This window comes from Cololabis saira, chromosome 14, assembly GCF_033807715.1.
Source record: "Cololabis saira isolate AMF1-May2022 chromosome 14, fColSai1.1, whole genome shotgun sequence".
In the NCBI taxonomy this organism is placed as follows: domain Eukaryota; kingdom Metazoa; phylum Chordata; class Actinopteri; order Beloniformes; family Belonidae; genus Cololabis; species Cololabis saira.
Window position 1 is genome coordinate 30,793,668 of NC_084600.1, and position 25,683 is coordinate 30,819,350.

At 42.2% G+C, this 25,683-nt stretch overlaps 2 protein-coding genes across 4 annotated transcripts in view; one reads left to right on the top strand and one right to left on the bottom strand.

Annotated features, from left to right (window-relative positions):
* LOC133459949 (E3 ubiquitin-protein ligase CBL-like) overlaps positions 1 to 13,071 on the top strand; it is a 29,912-nt gene extending 16,841 nt beyond the window's left edge. The window contains exons 10-15 of one of the 2 annotated variants that reach the window (XM_061740377.1): positions 85 to 201; positions 1,992 to 2,302; positions 4,388 to 4,546; positions 8,226 to 8,338; positions 8,479 to 8,652; positions 9,948 to 13,071. In XM_061740377.1, coding sequence (XP_061596361.1) covers positions 85 to 201; positions 1,992 to 2,302; positions 4,388 to 4,546; positions 8,226 to 8,338; positions 8,479 to 8,652; positions 9,948 to 10,297 — 1,224 coding nt within the window. In that variant the 3' untranslated portion in view covers positions 10,298 to 13,071. The remainder of the gene's footprint in view (positions 1 to 84; positions 202 to 1,991; positions 2,303 to 4,387; positions 4,547 to 8,225; positions 8,339 to 8,478; positions 8,653 to 9,947) is intronic. The other variant, XM_061740378.1, reaches the window with a different exon arrangement.
* A 3,284-nt stretch (positions 13,072 to 16,355) lies between these two features.
* The window catches only part of mcama (melanoma cell adhesion molecule a), an 83,836-nt gene continuing 74,508 nt past the window's right edge, over positions 16,356 to 25,683 (bottom strand). Inside the window, exons 14-16 of one of the 2 annotated variants that reach the window (XM_061740380.1) lie at positions 23,503 to 23,632; positions 21,440 to 21,557; positions 16,356 to 17,795 (exon numbers count right to left, since the gene is read on the bottom strand). In XM_061740380.1, coding sequence (XP_061596364.1) covers positions 17,793 to 17,795; positions 21,440 to 21,557; positions 23,503 to 23,632 — 251 coding nt within the window. In that variant the 3' untranslated portion in view covers positions 16,356 to 17,792. Of the gene's footprint in view, positions 17,796 to 21,427; positions 21,558 to 23,502; positions 23,633 to 25,683 lie in introns of both variants that reach the window. The other variant, XM_061740379.1, reaches the window with a different exon arrangement.

Genomic DNA, 25,683 nt, shown 5'->3' on the forward strand with positions numbered 1-25,683 from the left:
TTTATTATTTTTGCATAAATGTCATGAAAGACGAACGTTGAGTTGGACGTCTCCGGGTGTTTGTGGGTGTTTGTGGGTGTGCAGGTGGAGCGGCCAGCGTCTCCGGTGTCTCAGCTGCCTCCGGTTCCTCCACGGCTGGACCTCCTGCAGCAGAGATCCTCCAGCTCCCACGCTGCCCTGGGGCCGGGGGCCACGGCCAAGGTGAGGACCCCCTGGTTGTGGGACGAGATCTAAAGGATAAGCCTTCATTTTTCTGGTCTGTCTTAAAGGCCTGCAGGTACATATCTGCGGCGGCTGGAAGATCCCGTCTAATAAGAGTTCAGCAGACGATAAAAAGACTAAATCCACTGTAGTCGGTCCGTGAAAACGTTATGGAACAAAGAGATACTGTCTCTGTCACGGCTCAACGAGGAAAAACAGCTCGGGGGAGAAAGACGGGGATTTTTGTTTTATTTATATCAACATAATTTGACTTTGAGAGGCTGAATTCATCTAAACACCAACTGAACTCCAAGTGTTTTCTGTGAAAGGATAACTATTAAATCATCTTACCCAGAACTGTTACACTTTAGGTTTTTAAGCACAAAAAAAAAAACGGGTTTAAAAGAGGTGGCACAAACTTCTGCATAAGACAGTTGGACCGAATCATTTATCATCAGGTCCGTTCACTCTGGAAGTCTTGTTATGCCTCATTATTATTCACATCAGGCAAATGGGTTTCTTTAAGAGATGTTTGGTCGCCTGACGTGTCTGTGAGGTTTCTGCTGCTTTTCTGTAAAAACACCTCGTAGGAGTTTCTGAGGTTGTGGGGAACATTAACGTCACTGAGCGACTGCTGAAGATGCTAAACTGAAGTGTGACGCATGTGGTCAACTCACAGCTGCAGCAAGTCATTTCCACGACAACGGTGTAGTTTCCCTCTGGGATCAATAAATGTAAGCGATCAGTTCAGTTTGATGGGTGAAGGGAGAATGGAGCAGGAGAAGAACCAGCAGTCGCTTGACTCCAGTCAAAAAGGTTCCTCATCTGTGGCCACAGACTCAAAGTAATGAGTGAAAGAAGTTCCTGCAGAGCAGAAGGTCCAGGTGTTTAGGAGCCGTTGTCCTGCAGGCTTTAGTAGACCTGATTCCAGAGGTGTCAAGTAACGAAGTAGAAATACTTTGTTACCTTACTTAAGTAGAAATTTTGGTTATCTATACTTCACTGGAGTCATTATTTTTCAGACGACTTTTTACTTTTACTCCTTACATTTTCACGCAATTATCTGTACTTTTTACTCCTTACATTTTAAAAACAGCCTCGTTACTCTATTTCATTTCGGCCTTGAAAAAAAAAAATATCCAGTTAAATTGCTCCATCCGGATAGAGTGAATTTGGTTGTAGTTGGATGAGAAGTATAAACATAATACCATTCCGACACCCTATTGGTTTGTACGCGTCTGCTCTCTGAAACACATGTTAATGCTCAATAGTACACATATATGGTTCTTTAATATATTTGCATTATACTAAGATGCATTCATTTTCAATGGCTTTTGTCCTTAATGGCTTTTTCCCCCTTACATTACTTTTACTTTTATACTTTAAGTAGTTTTGAAACCAGTACTTTTATACTAGTAAAAAACTTGAGTTGATACTTCAACTTCTACAGGAGTATTTTTAAACTGTAGTATCTATACTTCTACCTGAGTAATGAATGTGAATACTTTTGACAACTCTGCCTGATTCCTGGGATCCGTCCCCTTGTTCTCAGTCTGCACAAGTCTGCTGACGAGCCCACTGTTTACATCAGAATGTTGCTGTATATGTATGTGTAGTCAGCGACTGTTTATTTACACCCATGTTCTGATTGGACGTTTTAGATGTGGTTTATGACTCGTGACCCGCCCTGCAGTTTTCCCGCCCATCCAGATCTTTCACTGCTTTCCTGACGTCTTCAACGTGGTTCTGCTGGTTCGTGACTCCATCCTCTCCTCCCTGCTCTGTCCCAGATCCCGGCCACTCACAGAGACAAGCCTCTACCTCCTCCTCCAGCCCTCAGAGAGCTGCCGCCCCCCCCGCCCCCGGAGCGCCCTCCCCTGGTGGGCCAGGAGTCCTCCAGGCTCCAGAGGAGGCCGCTGCCCTCCACCCCCGACCAGCCCGCCTGGGCGTCCAACTACATGGTCCCCAGACCTGCAACGAAAGCCCCGGTGGCGGCGGTGGTGGCGGCGGCGTCCTCCAGCGCTCTGAGCAACGGCACCAACGGAGAAGGAAGCAAAACCCACCACGCAGCCACCAACGCCGTCTACTGTCTGGCTGCCAGGTAAGGAGCTCAGGCGGGGTTAGGGTTAGCATCGACTAAAATGGGTGATATTTTACCGTTCATGATAAACCGTCACCCACCCACTGTAAGAATTTGTCATCTTGCGGTAAAAACGATAAATTCCCGTTGATGACGTTTTTGTGTAAAGCTGATTTATGGTTAAGGAAGGAAGGAAGGAAGGAAGGAAGGAAGGAAGGAAGGAAGGAAGGAAGGAAGGAAGGAAGGAAGGAAGGAAGGAAGGAAGGAAGGAAGGAAGGAAGGAAGGAAGGAAGGAAGGAAGGAAGGAAGGAAGGAAGGAAGGAAGGAAGGAAGGAAGGAAGGAAGGTCTTTCGCTCGCTCATCTTTCTTTCTTTCTTTCTTTCTTTCTTTCTTTCGCTCGCTCATCTTTCTTTCTTTCTTTCTTTCTTTCTTTCTTTCTTTCTTTCGCTCATCTTTCTTTCTTTCTTTCTTTCTTTCTTTCGCTCTTCTTTCTTTCTTTCTTTCGCTCATCTTTCTTTCTTTCGCTCGCTCATCTTTCTTTCTTTCTTTCTTTCGCTCGCTCTTCTTTCTTTCTTTCTTTCAGGCTCATCTTTCTTTCTTTCTTTCTTTCGCTCATCTTTCTTTCTTTCGCTCTTTCTTTCTTCTTTCTTTCTTTCTTTCGCTCATCTTTCTTTCTTTCTTTCTTTCGCTCGCTCATCTTTCTTTCTTTCTTTCTTTCTTTCGCTCGCTCATCTTTCTTTCTTTCTTTCTTTCTTTCGCTCGCTCATCTTTCTTTCTTTCTTTCTTTCTTTCTTTCTTTCTTTCTTTCTTTCGCTCATCTTTCTTTCTTTCTTTCTTTCTTTCTTTCTTTCTTTCGCTCATCTTTCTTTCTTTCTTTCTTTCGCTCATCTTTCTTTCTTTCTTTCTTTCTTTCTTTCGCTCATCTTTCTTTCTTTCTTTCTTTCGCTCATCTTTCTTTCTTTCTTTCTTTCGCTCATCTTTCTTTCTTTCTTTCTTTCGCTCATCTTTCTTTCTTTCTTTCTTTCGCTCATCTTTCTTTCTTTCTTTCTTTCGCTCATCTTTCTTTCTTTCTTTCTTTCGCTCATCTTTCTTTCTTTCTTTCTTTCTTTCTTTCTTTCTTTCTTTCGCTCTTCTTTCTTTCTTTCGCTCTTCTTTCTTTCTTTCTTTCTTTCTTTCTTTCTTTCTTTCTTTCTTTCGCTCTTCTTTCTTTCTTTCTTTCTTTCTTTCTTTCTTTCTTTCTTTCGCTCATCTTTCTTTCTTTCTTTCTTTCTTTCGCTCATCTTTCTTTCTTTCTTTCTTTCTTTCTTTCTTTCGCTCTTCTTTCTTTCTTTCTTTCTTTCTTTCTTTCAGGCTCATCTTTCTTTCTTTCTTTCTTTCGCTCTTTCTTCTTTCTTTCGCTCTTTCTTTCTTTCTTTCGCTCATCTTTCTTTCTTTCTTTCTTTCTTTCGCTCTTCCTTCTTTCTTTCTTTCTTTCTTTCTTTCTTTCAGGCTCATCTTTCTTTCTTTCTTTCTTTCAGGCTCATCTTTCTTTCTTTCGCTCTTTCTTCTTTCTTTCGCTCTTTCTTCTTTCTTTCGCTCTTTCTTCTTTCTTTCGCTCTTTCTTTCTTTCTTTCGCTCATCTTTCTTTCTTTCTTTCGCTCATCTTTCTTTCTTTCTTTCGCTCGCTCATCTTTCTTTCTTTCTTTCTTTCTTTCTTTCGCTCGCTCATCTTTCTTTCTTTCTTTCTTTCTTTCGCTCGCTCATCTTTCTTTCTTTCTTTCTTTCTTTCGCTCGCTCATCTTTCTTTCTTTCTTTCAGGCTCATCTTTCTTTCTTTCTTTCTTTCTTTCGCTCATCTTTCTTTCGCTCATCTTTCTTTCGCTCATCTTTCTTTCGCTCATCTTTCTTTCTTTCTTTCTTTCTTTCTTTCTTTCTTTCGCTCATCTTTCTTTCTTTCTTTCTTTCTTTCTTTCTTTCTTTCTTTCTTTCTTTCTTTCATTCGCCAGAAATTATTGTGATACATTTTTTAGTCCATACCGCCCATCCCTAGCATCGACACGTAACACAAGGAGTAAAGAGCCTGGGAACCGGGCTCAGAGCTGCACGCTCATTGGAAATGTCTTCTCAGGTCTCTGTCGGTGGTTTCCGGAGGAGAAAAACCATCATCTGACTCTGAGGAAAACGAGTACATGAGTCCCACCTCCCTCCCCGTTTCCGGCGTCCAGTGGGTCATAACGGGCTCTTTGGTTCCTCCCGCGCCACAGACCAACAACCAGAGCGACGTCAGGTAAGCAGGACCACGTTGGGCCTCCATTTACTTGGTTTCTTCTTGTGTGACAAAACCAAACTTCTGGGAGTTCCTGATCATTAAAAGATGATCTCACATCCTCATCACTACAAAGACGGATATAAAACAACGCCACCAGCTGAACGGATCATCAGCGCCCAGACAGATTCAGATCCTCGGGGACGCGGGTGCCAGATGTGAGGAGGCTCTGAGGAAACAGGATCCTTAAAAACTGTGTCTTAGAAGCATTGTTTGATTGACTGTTGACACTGTCTGCAGTCTCGTAAAAACGTCCCCCGATCTTATGGCGCTTTTATTCTAGTACCTACTCAGCGCGACTCGTCTCGCCTGTTTCTTTTAAATACCCAGTAGGCGGGTTGCTGTGACGTATTTGATTGTGTGATCTAAACAGAGAAGACAACAACACTAAAGATGGAGATGATAGATGTGCTGCTGGGTCTGGGGCTGGTGTTCGATATCAAGTTAAAAAATGAGAGTGAAAGAAGTTTAAAGCGGCAATGCTTTTCTTTTTTTTTTGTTTTGTCTCGGCGCCCTGAAAAGTCAGCTGGAGCCGCGAGCAGCTATGAAGAGACAGAGCTCCTGGTAGATCTGGTCGTTCCTTATCGCCCGTCTAGATCCCTTTTTAATTCTCTCGTCGGCCACCAGGTTTATGAACATCTGCACCTCAGAGTTGGATCACCAAACAGACCTCTGCTGCCGTTGCTGCTGGAATAAAATGAACAAGAAGCCGTCAGTCGCTCTTTCACTGATTTCCTCCTCCTGACTCAGACGTCTGACTCCAACCCCCCGACCAATCGGTGGCCTGTAGTGTGATGACATCAGATCCAGGGTCGACTCAGAACCTCGGCAGAATAGAAACAGAAAAAGTATCACGCCTCGACCCCCAGTGAGAAGCGCCAAGTCGAGTTGAGTAGGTACTAGTGCAGGGGTCGGCAACCCAAAATGTTGAAAGAGCCATATTGGACCAAAAACACAAAAAAACAAATATGTCTGGAGCCGCAAAAAATGAAAAGTCTAATGCTGAAGTACAATCTCGAGAAAAGTCTAAATGTTGAGAAAAAAAGTCAAAATGTCGAGGAAAAAAAGTCAAAATGTCGAGAAAAAAAGTCAAAATGTCGAGAGAAAAAAGTCAAAATGTCGAGAGAAAAAAAGTCAAAATTTCGAGAAAAAAAGTCAAAATTACGAGAAAAAAGTCAAAAGATCGAGATTAAAAAGGAAAGGAAAAAGGGAAAAAATGAAGAAAAGGAAAAAAAAGAAGAAAAAAAAGGAAAAAAAAAGGTCAAACATTTCTGAAAAAGCTCCAGGAGCCACTAGGGCGGCGCTAAAGAGCCGCATGCGGCTCTAGAGCCGCGGGTTGCTGACCCCTGTACTAGTGGAAAAGCGCCATTAGTTTTGAAGTCATCTTTCAGACGGCTCAACTGCTGGGTCAACCCTTACATGACCGTTACACCAGCAACTCCACCTCCGTTCCAGTTCATCCCGGGGGTTCTGGATGGTGTTGAGGTCGGGACCAGTCCACTTCTTGAAACCAGGTCTTCCTGGTCATTGAGGGAACAAAAGACGAGCTTCTCTGAACGCCTGACATCGTCCAGGATGAAGATTGTGCTTCACCGGAGACGAGGAGCCAAAAATCCAGAAGGACGGATCCGTCCCAGGATCCCTCCTCCACCAAACCTCACTGATGGTGACGTTCTCCCAGCATCCTCCACACCCGGACGGAGATTCATCTGCTCTACAGAACACTGTTGGCATTGTTTACGTCGCTCCCTCCGTCTTCTGCTTGAACTCAGTCTTTAGCAGCTGTGGTCAGATACTTTTGTTCTCGTCCAGAAGAGCGATCCAGGAAATAACTTCCCCACACGAAGCTGAGGGCTCGTTTAAACCGTCTGGGATGAACTTCTGAGCCCAGACCCGTTCACCCGCAGGTCTGAGTCCAGCAGGTGGCGCCACAGCCTCACGCGGGCTCAGACACGGCCCCGTTAGTTCTCAACCGCTGACGGACGCGCTCTTAAATAATTCAGCAAAGAAGAAGAAGAACATGCAGCGTTCAAGGAGATGAAAGCAGCTTCTAACGGTTTGGCTCTTTGATGAAATGATGATGGAGGGTAAAAACCAGGACCTGGGTTTCATTCATCAGTGGAGGGGGGGGTGACCGGGAAACTCAGCTGAAATATTAAAGACGCAGAGCTGAGTGGGGGTTTAGGGACGTGAGCGAGAAGCTGAAGGAGGCTTTAGTTACAGTCCTCTGAATAGGGGGACGCAGAGCTGTGAAATGATTTTCACCTCTTTCTTCCCTCTCTCCACTCTGGAAGACCAACACCGCTCCTGTTGCCAGAAAAAAGCCCAAAATATAATAAAAGACACTTCACACCCCGGAAACTCGCTGTTTGAACTGCTGCCATCTGGGAAACGATAGACTCATGAAAACGAGGACAAACAGACTCAAACAGCTTTTATCCAACAGCAATAACCACTCTTAACAAAAACAGGAGCTAATGTGCAATAACAATAACAAAGATGATCGTAAGCTGATGAAGGTTCTTGTGGGGTCCGTGTGTTGATGTGGAAGGGTGAATGTGTCTAGAGATATATATGTTTATTTTATTTGTTTATATTTTAAAGCAGCACTATGTAACTTTTCCACCTTAATATAATATTTCCAGAGTTACTGTGATGGTACATCAACTTCCAACAGGTTTAATGACACCTGTCATGGTCTGAGGGGTCTGTACTAGGGCTGGGGATCGATTCGATTCCGATTCTTAAGATTCAGAATCGATTATCACGATCCGATTCGATCCGATATTGATTTGGGTTACTGTTAATAAAACTGTTTTTTCAGCTGTTGCATGAATTATATGACTGTAGTTCTGCAATATATTAATACTAGTATTATATTGAGATTAAACAGCAAATATTGGCAGCTAATGATGCTGTAAGGACCAATCAGCTCCCAGAATGCTGATAGAACTGCTTTCAGAAACATCATGTGGGGCAGAATTATCTAACAGATTCAGGGAGGAAACAGAGGACGAAAGAAATCGCTTTTATTTTTTCCCCATTTATGAGAATTTGGTTTTTAACATTTATGCAAATGTAACCCCAAGACAGTATATAAAGCAAAGAAATATAGGCAATTTATGCAATTATAACTGAAAACTTTAATGTTTTCATACCTTTAAACATATTTAAAGGCAAAAACATGGCACCAGTTATTCTCGTGTCCAACAAAATATTCCTTTCTTGGGCATAAACAAAAAAGTACCAAAAGTTGTAATGTAATGATGAAAATTTTTTTTTTTTTTTTTTTAAATCGCTCTTTAGACATATGAATCGATTTTTAGGAATTAATATGAGAATCGATTTAAAATCGGAGAATCGATTTTTTTCAACACAGACCTAGTCTGTATCGCCTTCACTGGCACTATGTAACTTTGAGGTGCATGGTAGGAACCCTGCCACACTACTGCTTTTGTCCAAAGGAGCCGCCAAACTCAACAAAAGCTAAAAGTTACATTGTGCTGCTTTAAATGACATTTTATTGGATTATTTTTCATTTATTTTATTATTTTATATCTGATGCGCTGACTGGAGAGCACTTTTAATTTCGTTGTACATACGTTATAATGACAATAAAGAACTATCACTATCACTTCAGCAGCGAGCCGGGCGACGGCGACAGCGACACCGAGGACCCCCAAGTGTACGAGTCCATGTGCATCATCCAGGCTCAGGCCGGCGGCTCGGAGGCGGCGCCGGCGGCCGACACCGGTAAAGCAGGAAGCAGCTGTTCCAGCTGTTCCAGCTGTGTTCGCTGGACGTTCATTCGTTTACTCTCCTGTTGTCGGAATGTAAAAATGGTGTTCTGTTTTATGGGCTGCGAGGTCGTCATGGTGACGTTTGTGTTTCAGAGCAACATCCAGCTGTGGTCTCCCAGGACAAGAAGGAGGACACGAGTGCGGAGGACATTTACGACTGTCCCCGGCCCGTCGTCCCCCCCGCCCCCACCAGAAGAACCGTATCAGAGATCAGCGGTCCCGCCGCCGCCTTCAGCACCCTCAGCATCGACGCGCCACTGGACACCAGTACGTTCCTCTGCTTCCATACTTGTCCTCTGAAAGGACGTCCTCTTGTCTCTGGGTGAAATGACGTACTGAACACGTCACACGAGCGCGGCTGCTCGTCGTGAAGGTTTCCGGTTCTCGACGTAGGTTCCTGAATATCTGCTGATCTGAGAAGCGGAGATGGACCAGCTCATCTGACCTGTTTCAGAACATGACCCCCGATCAGTTATTACTAGGGGTGTAACGATACACTAATCTCACGATACGGTACGATACACAATATTGAGATCACGATACCGATACGATATTATAGCAGTATTTTTTTTAAAACCTTGAATGAGGAATATATGACTAGAAAAAATGTTCTTTTATTTGAAAGACACAAAATACAAAACAATGCTGTGCATTTGCTCTATTGTTACAGTTTATAATGTTTTATAACTGTTTAAGTTTTAAAGAGAAAGCCAGGCCAACCATTTTCCATAAACTGAACTAAAAGTAAATGTCAGGTTTGCATTATGCATCTTCAGTTTGTGGCAAAATATTTTTACTTGTATGAAACTGAATAGTTTCTCTCATGTATGATTTGACTTTTTCCTTTTCCAGAAATGTAACAACTAAAATTTAATAAATAAATAAATACAAGTAAATAAATACATTTTTACATCATAAAAAAGATTGATTCATGCTCACCTTATAAGTGTAAGAGGAGATTTATTTTTGTTAAGAAGGTTATTTTGGTAATTCAGGGTTCATTATTTTATAAATATATTCTTTATATTCTGATGTAAATCAGGGACTATAATGACACTAGTCAGTTTTTCTGTAGTGATTAGTCTGTTTTAGATTGGGCGGAGTGATACGCCACAGTACGGCACTAGCTGCTGTGTTGACGTTCTAAAATCCTACACTGTAGAGCGGACTTTAAAGTACACTCGAACTCGGAAGAAGTTCCCCCCGTGTTTATCCTACTAAAAAGGTTTAATTTAATAAGGTAAGGCTTAACTCTACACCGGCCTTACATAAGTAAAGGTTCAGAGCTCAAAACGGTCCTAGTTTCTTCTGAGTGGACTAAGATTTTGGTCCGCGGATCGAGGCGCGGTCGGCACGCATTACTAGTCAACACAATAGATTAATATTAATAACCCAATATCGCGATACACTTTGTCACCTCCACGACACCTTTCGTGACGTTTTTGTATCGCAAAATTTCGTGGCACGATATATTGTTACACCCCTAGTTATTACATAAATAAAAACTCCCCAGTTTACCCTCCGTGTTCTGACGTCAACCAACTTCCTCATGTTTTTCCCAGGTGCCTTTGCAGCAGGAGTGGAGCCTGAGCGCCCCCCCAAACCGCTCCCACGTCGAGCCAACTCGGACCGGCGGCCTCGACCGTTCAACCGCGAGTTCTCTGCTCCCTTGCCCGAGCTCCCCGGTCCCTCCTCGGCCTCGTGTCCCCCTGCTCCTCCTCCTCCTCCTCCTCCTCCCAGCGGCCCGGGGAGCCTGGCCCTGAACGGGGAGATCGAGTGCCTGATGTCCCAGGGCTACTCCATCCAGGACATCCAGAAGGCCCTGATGATCGCCCAGAACAACCTGGAGACGGCCAAGAACATCCTGCGCGAGTTCGTCTCCATCCCCTCCGCGGCGCACATCGCCACATAGTCGCTCCGGTCCGGCTCGTCGTCCGCGCCGCCGCTCCGTGCCGTTGCCATGGACACCTCTGCCGAGCACTTTCCTGCAGTTCTGCGTTCAGAAGACAAACATCCAAAGTCAGTTGTGGCTATGTGTCGGGTATTATTTACTTTCCAAGGTTTTAGTTGGACTACTTTGGAGCCAGTGCCAAGTAACCGCCCCGGAGGTTGGAGGTTCAGCCAGAAGGACCAGAGGGACGTTGGCGTCCGCCGGTTCATGCATGACAGAAGCTTTGACTGCTGGAGCGTCTCCCTCCAGTCCCGCTGTCCGCGGCTCCTCCGGGCTTCCTGGGTTGATTCTGGCGTACAAAGTTTAGTCGGACGTTAGCCGAGCTCTGTGGCGTCTGTGGCGTTTGGGTCCAGTATGGCGTTGCTTGGCGTCGTTGCATCGCTGTGGTTGGCTCCTCCGTGTTCAGCTGTGCTCTCATGGTGTTCATCGATGTTTGTTGTGCTAACAATAACTGAGCTAGAGTTGTTTTTCTTCTAATTTCATCATTTCCTGTGTGAGGGTGTGGTCAGGGCGGCTTTAGGCGACGCCCACACCAAACCCCACACGTCTACTTGCTCTAATGTGAAGCTAACGGTGAGTTTTCAGGTGATCGTGCATCTTTACTTTCCAAACATTGTTTACGTCACTACCCTTCATACCCCCACGTTCATTTGGTTGCTAGGCGACCTGTCCACCAGGGTGACGGGTCGACTACCGATACCAACAAACATGGCGGCTGGATTTTATTTGCGCTCGTAATAAACTGAAGGAAACAAACGCAGCTGTGCGGACGGACCGCTACAACTTAATGTTCAAATGTTCACATTAACAAATCATGAAGAAGAAGCTCCTCGACCTGAGAAACTCACCCTTCATGAGATGCCCCGCCTCCTGTCAGTGATTGATCATGTTTGTTCTGGCTGTTTTCAGTTATAACGGTGAACGAGGATCATGTTTTTATTGTTTTTTTTTTTACTAAAGTGTACTTATGAGATGGGCAGCTGGTGTATGAAGGGGAGACGGTAGAATTACTTACCCTACCTTTAACTCCACATCTGAGCTGCAGCTACATGTGCGGGAGGAGGAGCCGGCTGTTGCTTCCTGTGGCGTTTTCAGCCCGTTTTCACTGGTCTGCAAGTCCACGGAGCAAAAGTGTCAGTCGTTGGTGTTTCTGGTGTAATGAGGACGGAGATCTGGGAGGTTCCAGTGTGGATGAGGACCAGTGTCGTTTAGCAATGAACTTGAAGTAGTGCGGGCGGGGCCTGAGTCTAAAACGATTCCTAAAAGGTAAACCAGGTCAGCAAGTCACAACAGTCTCAGACCTGGGCCCGTGTTCCTCTTCTCAGCTATGAATCCTGGGAAAACTTGAGGACCCGGCCGGCTCTTCAGACCGTTCTGACTGGACGTTAATCTGTTCCACTTCTGCGTTCTAATAACTCTCCTCGCAGCAGCTAACTTCACGGCCATCTTCAGATATTTACAGACAAACCCAGAAACGTTCACGTCTGCAGAAGGAAGATGAACGTTTGAACTTTTACTTTGAATTTGAGATCTGTGTTGGAGCCAAACGGGCGTCTCAGGGAGGGAAACCGAGCTGGTCGTTGCAGATTCACCCCTCAAACATTCCACAAACGTTTGAATTAAGATGTTTTAGATGATGAAACGGAGACGTTTCCGTTACATGAACAGTATCTGGAGCCACCAGAAGATCAGTCAGTCCTCAGTTACAGCAAAATGAAAATCTCCTTGATTAAGAATTGTAATCAGACTCAAATATTCACTGGTGTGATGATGTTGGAGGTTTTACTCACAGAGTTGAGTTCCTAAAGTCACAAATCTCCAAAATTATAAAATTAATTCAGACTTTTTGTGTTTTCTACAGTTAATAAAATTACAGATTCATATGTATTTCATAAACGAAATCCGGTTATGAAATATGAAATATATTATTTGATCATGCTCAGCAAATATTGGTGTTGACTCACAAGGATTAATTAACACTGTTTGTTTGGCGACTTCAAGTTCAAATCTGACCTGTTTTGTTGAACTAATCCACATATTAGATGTTAAACTCTTCAACCCTGAACTTGATGACAAGCAATGAAATCATCGCTTTAAAAACAGAAACCTTTTCCCTGCATTCATCTACTTCCTCCAAATAATCGTATAAATCCCCGTCTGAACGGACCAGAACTAAAACTCTTATAGTATTTAACGCCGAGCGCGGTGGCGCTTTCTGCTGGACAAACATTGTAACTACCAGAGTTGTTGCAGACACGTTTGTCTCAGTAGCTCTGGTTGTAAAGAAAAGATCTCATCCTACTGGTTTGACTCGTTTATTTTATTTCTTTAAACATCAACATGTGTAAAAGGATTCTACGATCTCAGACTAAAACTCCTGCGGTTGTGATGATGCACCTGCAGTCGCTAAAACATCTGTAAAAACACTTGGCTAGAAACGTGTCTCACTTCTGGACTGAAGTCTGCGGGACAAACTTTCCTCCACGTTGACTCATCGCCGTGTTTCCTTCAGACTCGCCGGTAAACTCTTCACATCCAGTAACTAACCGTCTCTGTTGGTTAATCTTCTCAGCTAGCCTTCTCAACACAAACTAACTTAAGAGTTCATTGCTTTGTTATTGCCTGTGTAGATATGAATTTATTTATTGTCTTTTTAATATCCTCTGCATTCATTGTGCTGCCATGTTTTCATGCCTAAGCCATTAAGATTTTTAATTAAACTGTATTTTCTTTAACGTTTGATCTGTGTGGTTTGTGCGAGAATGTTAACGTCAGTGAAAACGAACAGCCTGAGACGAAACATCTGGAAAAACTGTCCACAAATAGCGAAGCACTTTCAGAGTAATTGTGAAGACTTTAAATCTCTTGTCCGGAGAGGTGATGTCATCAAAAGGTTTACAGAAACTGTAGGAATCTCTGTAGGCTGGGGACAGGAAACAGATGATCAGATGATCTTCAGGCCTTTGGGGGAAAAAAAAGAAGAAAAAGACCTGACCCTGAGATGAAAGAACGCTTCTGGAAACCGCCAAGATCACAGATGTTTGTCTTGGCGTTACACAAAAACAAATCAACTTTTACAGTTAAACATCGACGAGAAAAACAAAAAACACGTGGGCAATACCACGTACCTCCTCACTGCTGCTGCAGGATCTAAGAGGAAGTTTCAGCCCAGTGAAGCTCATCATCAGCAGGTGTTTAGGCAGTTAGTTGATCTGAAGAATTCAGGTGTGCGTTAACATAACACTAAGGACCAAATCCACAAAAGGATTGCGCGGCTTTTGCGGCCGCTAAACCGGTGCAAATGAGACAAAAAGAGAGCGTCTAATTCACAAAGCACCCGCAAAGGGCGAATTGCACCACAAACTGCGCTGCCAAGCAGATAGTGTCATGGTGCGCCTGTGCCATTTGCATGCATGTAAATTAGGTAATATTCATACATTCGGTGCAAAATTTCCCACTTTCTATGCAAATAAGCCTCATTGCAAAAACCATCTAATTCACAAAGGCCAGCGCTATTTGCCACACGCAAAAAAAGTGGAGCAAATACCGTCTTTTCGAAGCGTGTATTAACTGCGCGCAAACTCACTCCTCACTCCCCGTCTGTCTCTGCTTCTCTCTCTCTCTCTTCAATATCATTCAAGCCTGTGTGATACTGAATGATATTAAAGGTGAAATCTACAGTCAGACATGACTGTAGACAGTCAGATCAAGTGGGGTTGTGGACTTATCGGATTTAAAAATAAAAATAACAGGATGGAGCTCAGGATTCATCCATACAGTAAGGGGCTGCTTTATTACAAACAATTCCACCATATAAACATATAAATCTAGAATGTGTGTGTTTAACAGCTGACCTGTAGGTGTGTGTAGCAAAACACAGAACATGAATTACCATTAGATCCTGATCTGATCCCGATCCGGTGTTAATGAAGTTACCGGTGCTGTGCCTTGTGCGTAAATGCGCACAGCCTCTTAACATTTGACATTTCATTAGCTTATGTCATACATGCGAAATACTAGAGAAGTACAAATACGTGAAAGTTGAGGCTGTTGTGCTCTCTGCAGTTTTCATTATCGACCAATGTGTGTGCTGAAATATGGAGAACACTGGAAACAGCTCCGCTCACTTACTCAGACAAGGGAAAATTGCACTCAGCTGTAAAACTTTATGGGCGTGTTTGCGCCGGCATATCATTAGAGCAAAATCTTTTGTGAATAGGACCTTAAAGCGGGGCAAATTGCGGGCGCAAATGCGGCGCAATTTGCGGGCGCAATCTATTCTTTGTGGATTTGGCCCTAAGAAGGAAAGACATCAGTGATGTTTTAAAAGACGGAGGTTTTGCTGCAGATTAATGTGGAGGTGACGGAGCAGCTTCTATTGTGAGTTGAACTTTCTGGAGATTTTAATGTTTGGAGAAACCAAAGTCCAGCATTTCAGCAGAAACACCTCAGTGGCAGTAGTGGAGGGATGATGTTTTAGCAGCTACATGACCTTTGACCCCTGTTGTCATTCAGCAGACCACAAACTCCTCTGTAGTCCAGATACTTGACTGAAACTGGGTCATGTGACAGGACCAGAAGTAAAAATAATTCAGTTCAGACCTGGACCCGGTAGGAAGGCTCTGACAGAGTGAATGCTGTGAAGGAGCTGAAGTTGCTGCTGGAGGAGGATCCTCATCCTCATGCTGCTGAGTCATGGTGGTACTTGGTGTCAGAGGTGGACAGAGTACTCGACCCCAGTACTTGAGTAAGAGTACAAATACTACTGGTCAAAATTTACTCTGTTACAAGTAAAAGTAGCTCAGTCAAAATATTACTCGAGTAAGAGTAGAAAGGTACTTGCTTTTAAAGGTACTTAAGTATCCAAAAGTAAATGCTTTTAAATTTACTTTAAGTAAAAGTAAGAGTAAGAGTAAATTTCTTATTTTCCACATCAGTAAATTACTATATTTTTTCTAAATTAATTTAAGGATTTTTTAACTCTTGTTTCTGAGAATTAACTCTTTGAAACCAGCTGCACTGATGTGCTGCTTTTAGAACCACAATGTTATATAAAACCTGCAGAAACACCAAGAACAAATCAAATGAATGGGATCATAAGAGGACAGCAGATGATGCAGAGTTTATTAACAATCATGAACTGAAACCAAATGAACCTGCACCATCCAACTAAGTCTGGATCCCCTTCAAAGACCACTGCTTTACAAAAAACTACATCTCTGCTTTCAATAACTCAATGTTGAAGTCACTTAACTTTACAGGAAGGACATGTACCAGTACAATATAGCAATATAGAGCATAACAAACTGTCTCCCAATATCCGTCTAAAAATAGGATTTTAGGGAAGAAGAAAAAAGAGCAGACCTGAAAGTAACAAGTACTTTTCAGCCTTCCTAGAAATTTACTCGAGTAAAAGTAAAAATATTTGTCTTGGAAATGTATTCAAGTGAGAGTAATAAGTACCAAAGAAATCTAATACTCAAGTAAAGTACAAATCCTCTGGATATGTACTTAAGTACAGTACTCAAGTAAATTTACTCCGTTACTGTCCACCACTGCTTGTTTTTGGCTTAATTTTTGTTAAGTAAATAATTCTGTGAGTGTATTTGCTCTAATAGAGTCCCTGCAACCAGATCTTTATTACGTTCTTACACAAAGTAAACTGGATAAAACGAGGGCACCGACTTGTACACGCCCGTGTTTGTGGACGTCTGTAAACGCCAGCTCCAATTAGATTTTTCTGCCTTTGTTTTTCTGTCTGAGCTCTCTAATCTCTGAGATGAGGGAGCCGTTTCAACCGGGACGTTTGGAGCTTTTCCTGATTTCTTCCGCAGCCCTGAATGCGTCGCAGATGTCGGCCGCGTTTTCCGTCCAGAAACAGAAACCTGAGCTTCAGCCGGAGTCGTTTCCAGCTGATGACAGCGGTTTGGAGGCTCCTTCCCACCTCCCTCCCCCCCGCCGGACCGTTCCCGTCGCTCTCTAACCTCTGCAGAAACCACAGCAGAAGTGCTCTTTTGTTCAAACGAAACCTTTTATTTGGCATTATTTCCTTGCAAAATAAAAAAATAAGAATAAACAAACACAAGCTTCAGAGAATCACATGTACAGTACATAATTTACACAAAAACAGAAATGCAAAGTTCAGTTTCTAACTAAACAAAAAAAGGTATTTAAACCAAAATATTCACAGACTGATCACAGATATGACGTCAGGACGTCCTGCACACGATCACTGAGGGGCAAAAGTAAAAAATCAACATGAGAAACATGAGTTATCAGTCATCAGGGCGACGCGCTGCTCTCGGCAACCCGACAAACATTTCACAACAAAAACAGTGATTTTCACAACATCGGCCTTGAAAAGGGGCCCTGCGGTATTTTTGCACCATCTGCCCCCGTTTGAGCCTCAAACATTAAAATTACGTTTGACTCACGGAGCTGAAAGTTTTTACTGAAGCTTTCATCCCGACAAGCTCCAGAAGACGCCTCGTGCTGCTTTCAGACGCAAGACGTCGGCTTAAAATCAGTAAACTGATGCGACGAGGCCTGATCCCGAGTTCCCGGGTCAGAAAAGCGTCTCAGGACTTTGTTTCAGTTCGGTGAGTCCAACGTAGCGATCAAACAGACTTCAGAAACCACGTTCTCCATTTATTTAACAGAAAAACCCCTTAAACTCGCTCGATTGTCGAGTTTAGAAATCCTGCAGCTCAAGGCGCAAAAATACCAGGACGCCTCTTCAGGGAAAAGGAGGTTCAAGAGAAACTAAAATCTTTTATTGGTTTGATGTCCAACAGCTGGAACAGAGGCCGACCGCTCCGGAGCTCTGGAGCGGTCTCTACACTACTGATATTTACAAACAGTACGGCGGCTCCACAGCAGTTTGCAGAAAAAGAAGATGAAGAGAAGAAGAAGGCCACCAGTGTGTCTCAACGATGCACAAACACTCAAACAAAATGCTGATTTTCGAGGAAAGTCTGGTTCTCGTTTCTTGGTTGTTTTTTTTTTGGTCAATTTTAACAACGGTTTCCACCAAATGCTGTCAAATCTCTCAGAACCCGGTTTGAACATGATTTACCGTCTTAAATCTCACCTGGACCCACGAACTAAAAACGAGCCAGACCGTGAAACAAAACAAATATGACCGTCCAAAAATCTTAAATAACAAAATATATATAATATATACACGTTCATGAAAACAGAGTAAACACAGCTGGAAATCAAAGACTGACTGTTGAGATAAAACACTGTTCGTCCGTACATGCAGATGTGTGACGTGGGTTTCCGTGTAAATCTACTGAATACTGCAGAGAACAGAGCAGGAAACGAGGGAGGAGGGGTCTGCAGGTCGCAGGTTGGTGGGAGTGTCTCCGGTCGACTCAGATCCGACACACTCCGACCGCTGGCTTCACGCGACCCGCCGTCCGCTGAATGACATCATCGCTGGACCGTCAGGGTTTCACTGTGGAGACAGAGGAGGCCGTCAGCTTCACGTCTGACACCAACACCAAACATTCAACAAACGAGTCACCGTCAAACCTTTTTACTGCACGTGCGGCGGACCGGGGGACTTGGTTTCTAACTCGATGCCAACTAGGAACGACATCAGCAAAGTTTGGACATGGTTTTCTAGCCGCGTCCAGGTTGATGAGCAGCTTTGGTCTCTATCGGGAGACGGTTGACACTCTTCCCAGGAGTGGACATCTCAGCAAACGTGCTGCAAGATCTGACCGTGTAAAATACACGAAATACAAAAAACCCAGCAGCTCCGTCGCCATCGAGTCTCCGTACCTCACTGAGCACTGAACCAGGACGGTTTGTTAAGAGGAGGTTTTTCCAGAAGTCTGCTGGTTTGTTCAGAAAACTGGATCTGAACAAACCAGCAGACTTCTGGAAAAACCTCCTCTGGACAGATAAGACCAGAGTGGAGATGTTTGGTCTTAATGTCCAGAACCCCAGACCCACTGTGAAGCCCGGGGGTGGATGGGTGGAGGTAGGGCTGTTCGATTAATCGATTTTAAATCGTAATCGCGATTATGTAATTAGAACGATGTTAAAACGTGAAACTCGTAAAATCGATTTTTCACTTTTTTCTTTTTTTTTTTACCTTGTCTGCACACATATTAATGATTGATGGAAATACCTCTCAATACCTAGAAAATGTCTTGTTTTATTCAATTGGAAATATAACTTACTGTATGTTTGCAAGTGCTGATTTGCTGATTTTTTTTTTCCAGAGATAAAACTTTATATTTTATTATATTTTTTAAAACTTTTTTTCAACTTATTTTACAGAGTTTTGCACTTTATTCATTCATTTTTGGTTTGGAGATAAAACTTTATATTTTATTATATTTTTTAAAACTTTTTTTCAACTTATTTTACAGAGTTTTGCACTTTATTCATTCATTTTTGGTTTGGAGATAAAACTTTATATTTTATTATATTTTTTAAAACTTTTTTTCAACTTATTTTACAGAGTTTTGCACTTTGTTCATTCATTTTTGGTTTAATAAGAGCAAAGTTTGCACTTAAAGCCCAATGGGGCAAATGTTCAATAAAAAAACTGCATATTTGAAATAATTTCTTTGCCTTTTGTCAATTCACAAAATAATCGTAATCGAAAATCGGATTTTGAGAGAAAAAAATCAAGATTTTATTTTTGGGCAAAATCGAACAGCCCTAGGTGGAGGTCTGGAGTAAAGAGTCCCAGAAGAAACGACTTCTTCAAGTGAACTGCTGCTGACGGTGGGTCTACCGAAGCGACCGGGTCATGGAGGTTCTTCTTCATTCAACTCTTGATTTTCACATCATCACTTTTGCAGACGACTGGACATTCTGCATGTAAACAGTAAATTCCCCGTTTTCCAGGCTGGGATTATTTCACATGTACTTCCTATCTCAGCCTCCATCTTTCTACATTTCTGCTCATTTATTTATTAATTAAAATGTGTCGTCAGATTCTATAAGGGGTTCCTTGAATTAAACGTCAGTTTAAAGTTCACAGAGTTTAAAGTCTTCAGGACCAGGTTGAGATTCAGGCGTCTACTATTGAACTTTAAAACTCCAGTTTGAACCCGTTTTGGATGAACCAAACGAACCTGAACTTGAAAGACTGGATTTAGCTGTCGCTAATGGCGCTTTTACACTAGTACCTACTCAGCGCGACTCGACTAACCCTCATTTATGTTATGTTATGTTATGAATCTTTATTTCGGCTTGTACAGAACAAGATGAAAAGGAAAGAAAAAAAAAAAAAAAATTATTTTGCCGAAAAGGTGTAGGCTGACGCCGTAGCTTATAGTGCCTACCCTTTTTTCTTATGATCAGCAAAAATATGAGACATTAGCTTTTACTCGGTGGAAACAAACAATACATAAAGAAGAAAAAAATAAGTAAGACAAAATATAAAATTGACGTTTCACATTCTAGAATGTTTTTGATAGTATACTTTATAATTATAGTGTTTTATATTTATTTACAGTATTTTCTTTAAACAATTTCTTAAACTTGAGGATAGAGCGACACATTTTTAGGTTGTTATTACAACTATAGTTCTCTAGCCTTAACTGATTTATTTTCGATACCCAGATGAGAAGTAGGCGGGTTGGAGCGAAGCTGCTGTGACGTATTTGATTGTGTGATCTAAACGAAGAAGACAACACTAAAGATGTAGAACATGGAGGAGATGATATATGTTCTGCTGGGTCTGTGGCTTGTGTTTGATATCAAGTTGAAAAATGAGAGTGAGAGAAGCTTCAAGCTTTTTTTTTTGTTTGTTTGTCTCGGCGCTGCTGAAAAGTCAGCTGTGAGCAGCTATGAAGAGACAGAACTCCTGGTAGATCTGGTCGTTCCTTATCGCCCGTCTAGATCCCTTTTTAATTCTCTCCTCAGCCACCAGGTTTATGAACATCTGCACCTCTGAGTTGGATCACCAAACAGATTTTCACGAACAAGAAGCTGCCGTTTAGGGATGGGCGGTATGGACTAAAAAATGTATCACGATAATTTCTGGCATTTATCCCGATAACGATAAAAATGACGATAAAAAAAATACCAATTCAACTCCACCTTTGTAACTATAAATCTATCACCACATTCAGTCTTTGGAGCCAAATCACTGCTCTAAAAGATACTAAATGCTACTAAACATCATCAATGGGAATTTGTCGTTCGTTTCTTTCTTTCTTTCTTTCTTTCTTTCTTTCTTTCTTTCTTTCTTTCTTTCTTTCTTTCTTTCTTATTTCTTTCTTTCTTATTTCTTTCTTTCTCATTTCTTTATTTCTTTCTCATTTCTTTCTTGCTCATTTCTTTCTTTCTCATTTCTTTCTTTCTTTCTTGCTTATTTCTTTCTTTCTCATTTCTTTCTTTCTTTCTTGCTCCTTTCTTTCTTTTTTTCTTTCTTTCTGGCTCATGTCTTTCTTTCTTTCTTTCTTTCTTTCTTTCTTTCTTTCTTTCTTTCTTTCTTTCTTTCTTTCTTTCTGGCTCATTTCCTTCCTTCCTTCCTTCCTTCCTTCCTTCCTTCCTTCCTTCCTTCCTTCCTTCCTTCCTTCCTTCCTTCCTTCCTTCCTTCCTTCCTTCACGTACGTTGTGCGTCGATGTAACGCAGAACCATAAATCCGGTTTTACGCAAAAACGTCATCAACGGGAATTTATCGTTTTTACCGCAAGATGACAAATTCTTACCATGGGGCATTTTTTTGACGGTATATCGTGAACGGTAAAATATCGCCCATTCCTACTGCCGTTAGAGTCGTTCTTTCGCTGATTTCAGACGTTGACGGCCCCGCCCCCTAACCAATCGGTGGCCTGTAGTGTGATAACGTCAGATGCAGCCGACTCAGCCCGCTTGAACCTTGGCAGAATAGTTACAGAAAAAGTATCTACTCAGCACGCCTCCACCTGCCTCCACCACTAGTGGAGAAGCACAAAGGCGAGGCGAGGCGGGCTGAGTAGGTACTAGTGGGAAAGCGCCACAACTGGCTTCTCAGACCTGATGGTACCGCCCAGCACGAGGACCAATAGACTCCAGTTCTTCTATGACGAGCTCCAGATCTGCCTCTAGGGGGCGCTGAGATGGAACTGGTGACTCACCACGACAGTTACCTGGTCATTAGGACCTTTTTTGTCTCCGTTGACGGCCTTCAGGAGGACAGCCTCCTCGTTCTTTGTGTTGGTCTTCATCTCCACAACAATGTCATCTTTGGTGGTCTTCTCTTTGGTGCTGGTGACACAAAGATGGGGGTCACAGGTGAAATCGGACAAAAACCCAGACGACTGAAGCAAAACTGATGGCGACAAACATTCCTATTCCTGACTTCAGCTAATGGTTAACGTTGGTTCCTTGTGTAACATCCTGGTTCTCTTTCACAGAATCGGCTTTGTGTGATTTCTCATCGACTAAAAAGATCACGTTTCTGACTTCATTATCTTCTTGACATACTCAGAGGCGTTTGTGTGGGAGAACAAACAGAAACCGTGTCTCTGGTTAACAATGGCAGCTAAAAATGGCTCAGACCAGAGAGAGAAACCAGAGTTGATCTCAGACTTTAACTGTTGTCAACAAGCTCAGATGCTAAAAAGCTTCTGCTCAGATTTAAAAAAAAAAGACAAAAAAATATTAGATTTTAAATGTTCAAACCATTGAGATTCAGGAAACTTTTGACACTATCATTTGTTCATTCATTTCATCTTGACCAGCGTGTAACACTACACGTGTTTCAGTCATATTAGATCTTCAGGTTTTCTGTTTAGCTTTGTTAGTTCACTTATTCTCCCTTGTGGAGTACTCCATGTTGGAGCTCCTACCAAATTCCTCATGCATCTATTTTAAAAGGACAGGATTCTTCCTTTCAATGATTTGAGGACAATTTGATAATCACCTTCTCGTTAACCTGCAATATGCAGATGACACCACCTTGTTCTCCTCCATTGAGTAGCGCAGGGATGCGATGAATGCTAACTAAGAGCAGGCCAGAAGGTTAGTTTGAGTCGGGTGAAGAAACTCATTCATGAACGTGACGGACAAGATTCCACAATGTCGACATTGTGGAGTTCATCAGGTCTGTGGTCTCCCTGGGGTCTACCTGAGCTCCAGTTTCATTAACAACAATGACCTGAAGAAGCCAGAGAAAGACAGCAGACGTGGCCTTGCCACCAGTGTCCAGTAATCACTATAGGAGCAAATCCCACAGGCCATGTCCTCTTCTTCCCTCCTGATCAATCAACAAGAACCGGTGTATCATCTAACGCAGGGGTCGGCAACCCAAAATGTTGAAAGAGCCATATTGGACCAAAAACACAAAAAACAAATATGTCTGGAGCCGCAAAAAATGAAAAGTCTTGTATAAGCCTTAGAATGAAGACAACACATGCTGCATGTATCTATATTAGTTATAACTGGGGAAGATTTTTTTTTCATTATGCACTTCAGGAAAAAAGTTGAAATGTCGAGAAAAAAATGGAAATGTCGAGAAAAAAGTCGAAATTTCGAGGAAAAAAAGTCGAAATGTCGAGATTAATGTTGAAGTACAATTTCGAGAAAAAAGGCAAAATTTTGAGAAAAAAGTCAAAATGTCGAGGAAATAGTAGAAATTTCGTGAAAAAAGTCGAAATGTGGAGGAAATAGTCAAAATTTCCTGAAAAAAGTCAAAATGTTGAGAAAAAAGTCGAAATGTCGAGATTAAAAAGGAAAGGAAAAGGGAAGAAAAAAAGAAGAAAAAGGAAAAAAAGAAAAGAAAAAAAGAAGAAAAAGAGAAAAAAAGGAAATAAAGAGAAAAAAAGGGAAAAAAGAGAAAAAAAAGTTAAAAAAAAAGAAGAAAAAAAGGAAAAAAAAGGTCAAACATTTTTGAAAAAGCTCCAGGAGCCACTAGGGTGGCGCTAAAGAGCCGCATGCGGCTCTAGAGCCGCGGGTTGCCGACCCCTGATCTAACGCCACTGCTGTCAGGTGGCAGAACCTGATCATGCCAGTTGGACGACAACCTCCACGACCCGGGTATTGCTATGGAGGACGCCCAATGACTGGCACAAAGCGGACAAAATGAGGTCTAGTCCGTATGGATAAATAGGGGCATGGACACAGGCGATGGCTAGCTGTCAATCATTCCAGTAAAAAGCAGCTGAGCCATTCTGTGAAGGTTTTGAGGAGAATGAAGACAAGCAGCACTTACATCTCCTGTTTTCCAGAGCGTCCACACGGGATCTTTCCTTTCTTGTGCAGGAAGTAGAGGACGCTGCCGAGGAAGGCGAGCAGCAGCAGACACAGGATGATCACCACGATGATCACGCCGCTTCCCTCTGCTGCACAAAACACACAACACACGAGCAGAAACGCCAGTTATCCTGGACTTAATCCAAAATCAACGTCTTGTTTCTTCATTTCAGTCACTTTCCTTTAATCTTTTGCATCCAGCAACCTTGAAAACTTCATTAAAGGTTCTAATAACATTTTTATACAAATGTAAGAAAGCAGATGTTCAGTATCTACAAATACTACCACTAACTACAGGCTTATTAAAGTACTTTTCTTATGCATAAGAAATAATTACCCGAGTGTGAAATGATGTCTATTTGTTATCATTAAAGTGGCAGAAGAGACTTCATGAATAATGTCATTTATTTTGCTCAGCGTCTGTGACCTGAAGACTTAATAACTTCATTTAAATTACATTTATCCGCCCAGGATGTGAGGAACCCGTTATCAGTGACGCTCCAATGTGAGAAATACGACATCTTACACAAAAACACGAGATATTTTCATCAAATTACTGAACTGATGACTTTTGTTTCTTCCCTGAACGTTGCTCCGTTTGAACTTGGGGTAAGATGTTGGGTTGACACCTGTCTTTGGTGTTTTACACTTGTGGAAATTAACTTCATTAATGTAGAAAACTTGACTCCTGATAGTTTGGAAATGTTTTTCCAGATGTGTGCTAATAAATGTTTCTCTAAGATTATTGCCGATGTCGTTCCCTCTTGGCCTTGTGTTTACACCTGGACACTCCAGTAAAGGATTTCAGATTTCTTTTCTTGGACTGATGAGAAGTTGGTTCTGGTTCCACGTGAACTTCCTGTGGTCCAACAACGACGCATCATCTCTCATCTGCCCTGCTAAGATGTTGCTGATGTTCACCTGGATCTTATTTCTGCATCTCCACAAGCAACTATACCTCATTTCATTATACTTTTACCTCGTTATAAATATCATAGATTGGATTTCTTGCTGGTTCCTGTGCAAAACTTAATTTACCGTTGAAACATCTAAAAATCAACAGCTGCAGCTGCTTGTGGGCTCGATGTTGACTCGGTTTACAAGCTCCTCTAATGTGTTTCAGAAACCCCTGACAGACGAATCTAAATCTCATAAAAAGAGAAACATCAATGGGACGGTTTCTGAGCCCTGCAACGTTTTGGTGCTTCAGTCCAGTTTGGACTGGTTTTGATGGCAGACCAGGGGCCCGTTTCACAAAGCAGGTTTAGTGAAAACTCTGAGTCTGTTAACCCTGAAATGAGGGAAACTCTGAGTTTTCCGTTTCACAAAGGGAGGTAACTCAAACCAGAGAAAGAGGATTAACTCTAGCCTGTTTCACAAAGAGAGGTAACTTAAGCTCTCGGTCAGTTACCGTAGTAACAGACTCTCTGAACCTAACCTGGTCGGGACCAGGTTTATTTCAGCGAACCTGGAGTTTCTCTCTGTCTCCTCCCTCAGTGGCGTCAATTCAGCCAATGGGTCTTTACGCGATACGCATCCGTTTTCTGCACCACGGACAGCAAGCGGCAGAGTTAGAGAGCAGAAAAGACGTATCTGACAAACGCAACGTATTTTATTCACTATGTCAGTGCAACAATATCACAGGGACATCCCAGTTTAACTTCAAACAGTTAAAGTCCAAATGCAAAAAGGAGAGGGAGAGTAAAAAAAAGTCAAATATTTCCCTTAAACAGATGTATAAGAGGATTTATATCTTACTTTGAGATGAACTTGCATAATTAATCCATCAGTGGCTAACAGCCTCGTTAATATCTTCTGGACCCATCACTTGCCTTCTTTCTTTTTTTTTATTGCGTGGTTGTCTGCTTCCTTTTCATTTTTGTAAGTTAGTAACACTGCAGAGCGCACTTTTTTTTCAAACTTTATTTAAAAGTTCCAATTACAGTCAGAACATTGACCGTGGACAGTCAGGCATCAAGGAATTAAATAAACAAATACAGTATGAGACATAAAGTGGATGAAGTGCATAAGTCATTACATAAGTAACATAAATATAATAAAATAAATCGATTTAACTAAAAAGAAAGAAAATGGAAGGACATATATTATATCTGCAGAGCGCACTAAAAACGAGATTGAT